At 47.5% G+C, this 2563-nt stretch overlaps 1 protein-coding gene across 1 annotated transcript; it reads right to left on the minus strand.

Annotated features, from left to right (window-relative positions):
* PPTG_07739 (hypothetical protein) lies at positions 1-2554 on the minus strand. Its single transcript, XM_008902099.1, has one exon. The coding sequence runs from the start codon at positions 1902-1904 to the stop codon at positions 369-371; it is 1536 nt and encodes a 511-aa protein (XP_008900347.1). The 5' UTR covers positions 1905-2554; the 3' UTR covers positions 1-368.
* Between the last annotated feature and the right edge of the window lie 9 nt (positions 2555-2563).

Here is a 2563-nt window from a genome sequence, read left to right on the forward strand (position 1 = left end):
ATTCTCCCACTCCGTGGAAAATGGAGCATCGATTTCGTTGGAAGTGAGGGGTACGAGCGAATTAGCTCGAATAGCTTGCTTCACTTCAGCGTCGGAAAGTCTTTTACACTTTGCTACATCGACGAATCTGCGGTTCCTGTTGAGAAAAGAGCACATGTCAGTATTGGGCTTCGCGATGCTAGTTGGGTGGCTCGTAACTAGCATTCCTGTGATCCCAAAATCTCTCTCGATCTGAGCGGCGGACGACGGAATCGAGAAGAGAACTTTCGCCGCAATAGGCATGATACGGTAGTTGTCTTGCTGCCGTTTCCAGAATGAGAGAATTGTCTCGGGTTGTGAGTTAGTGATCAGCAGTCTACTCGGGTCAGCTAACCGCCGATCAAGTTCTTCTTCGACTCGAGCTTCGTGCACATCTCGCTCACATCGGTTACCGCGGCTTCTTCGGTAAACTCCATAAGATCTTCCGAAAACACCGCTTGTGGCTGCAGACTTGGAAACTCCAACATGGAAGCAAAAGAATTGTCTGAACTGGGCAGTTGTCGTGGATGAGTCGAGGTCCGTGAGCCGAGAGCGGTTCCTTTTGCAATATCGAGCTTTAGGGCTCGTAGTCGATTCATCACAGCTGCCTTTACCGACGCTACATTCCGAGCAACACTTTGTTCGTCTAGTCGAAGATGCGGTTGCTCTGGATCAATAATCAACTGCTCGTTGCAAAGTTTGACAATCTTAGCGAGATTATTGTCTTGGGTTTTTGATGACGGATGCAGCAACATTTGCATTTCCGGTATATACGATGTATCGCGAATACGTGCTGGGTCTGTATAGCGACAGAAGAAGTTCTTGTGGAATGCTTTTGCTAGTAGGGCGCGTGTAGCTTTGGCGAGTCGAGTAAGATTGTTCACTTGGTAGTACAACGGCGGCTCCGAAGGCGATCGCACCTTGTCTTTGATGGGCTGCGTCTCGTCCAAAATTGTTATTCGAAGTTGAAATACAGTCAGAAGAACGTCGACTTGGTTGGTATCTTCTTTCTGGCTTTTAGTATTGAAAGCTGCAGTAGGGTTCAGCAGTCCATACAATTGGAGAAGGGTTTCTTTGTCATCTGCAATTGGTAAGCCCTCTGGTACCGCTTTTCGTTCTCGAATTGCTTTGTTGATCCGTTCTTGTAACCAGTCTTCAACCTGATCCCATTTTCCTAGTAGACGCTTGATGACCTTCTCCAACCCCATAAATCTATGGTCTTTATGCTCAAGCAATTGTGTGGACGCACCATTCTTCGCCATTTCACAAAGTTCCGCAAAGAGGCTCCCCATGCTTGCATTAGATCGAATTGCATAGGTAGTGCGGGCGATGCGTGAAAGCAAATCTGTTCCATCGGGGTTCTTCGAGTTGCACCGCTGTGGAACAATTCCAAATGCCATCTTGGTTGCAGCGTTTGTGCGGTGTGGCATGCACCATTCCCATTTGAGATTGAGGCCTGTCGCCATCATCCACTTGACATTTGGACCGGCGTCGGTGGTTGCCGCATAGACATTTTTAATTGTCAGCCCGAAGTCTTTAAGAAGTTCTAGAATCCACCGCTTAAATGGTTCGCGGTTTCCTTCACTTCTCTCGCCATACATGGGGTCATAATGTCGTGTACCGAGAAGAATAGACTGAAATTGCCAGTTATTGTCAATAAAGTAGAGACGAAGGCCCAAGTATTTGGTCGATTTTTGCGTCTTCGACGTCAGTATATCACACACCACTGTAAATATCGGCACTCCTAGAATTCTGCTGCGGTCAATGTAAGCGCAATCAGCGGTTTTTGCACCTGTGTATAGCTCGACAATTGAGCGAGTCACCGTTTGATTGTTGATCGTGACCCGAAAGTCGTCTCCAAGAGTAAAGTCAGCAAGCAGCATCATATTCTCCAATTCGAAAAGGTAGATTGTTGTTAACCACACGCATTGTTTCTAACAATAACGTCATTCTTCTGCTGTCATCGCCATTCAAAACGTTGTTTCGGATACGCTCCAGCTGCTCCGCTCGATTCCGTTTTCTGCTGTTCTCTGTTGCCACTTTTGCTGCCGTTAGAAAATGCTCATCACCCATGTGCTTCGTAGCTTTAGAAGTGTTGCCATATAGCGGGATAATTTTGTTCTTGCGGCGACATTCATGGCTACCTTGTCAAATCCAGCCGACGTAATCTTTACCATCAATCGTTGCGGATATTCGAACACCCCAATCAAGAATAATTGAGCGCTCCCCCCGCCGTTTTGGTACCACAGTAAAACCAGCGAGAGGTACATAATCTCGGATAGCTTGAGTAACATGTGCTGATACAGGAACCCCAACACCGACGTTTGTGCTCGCAACGGCCGGTGCTGCCATAGATTCAATTGGCCTCGCTACCTCAGTATCCGATACCGGTGTCGCTGTACTTTGACCTGTCCCTTGGGCTCCAGATGCTTCCTCTCTTTCAGCCTGCTGCGCTGGAATTAAATCACTATCTACCCAGATTTCATCCCTTGTCGACCCAAAAAGGGTGACGGTTGTCTTAAAAGTGTAACGGGGTACAAACCCC

Source organism: Phytophthora parasitica (assembly GCF_000247585.1).
Source record: "Phytophthora parasitica INRA-310 unplaced genomic scaffold supercont2.13, whole genome shotgun sequence".
In the NCBI taxonomy this organism is placed as follows: Eukaryota; Oomycota; class Peronosporomycetes; order Peronosporales; family Peronosporaceae; genus Phytophthora; species Phytophthora nicotianae.

Excerpts from the sequence above, each read along its gene's own strand:
- PPTG_07739 (XM_008902099.1), bottom strand. The coding sequence starts at position 1,904 with ATGATGCTGCTTGCTGACTTTACTCTTGGAGACGACTTTCGGGTCACG.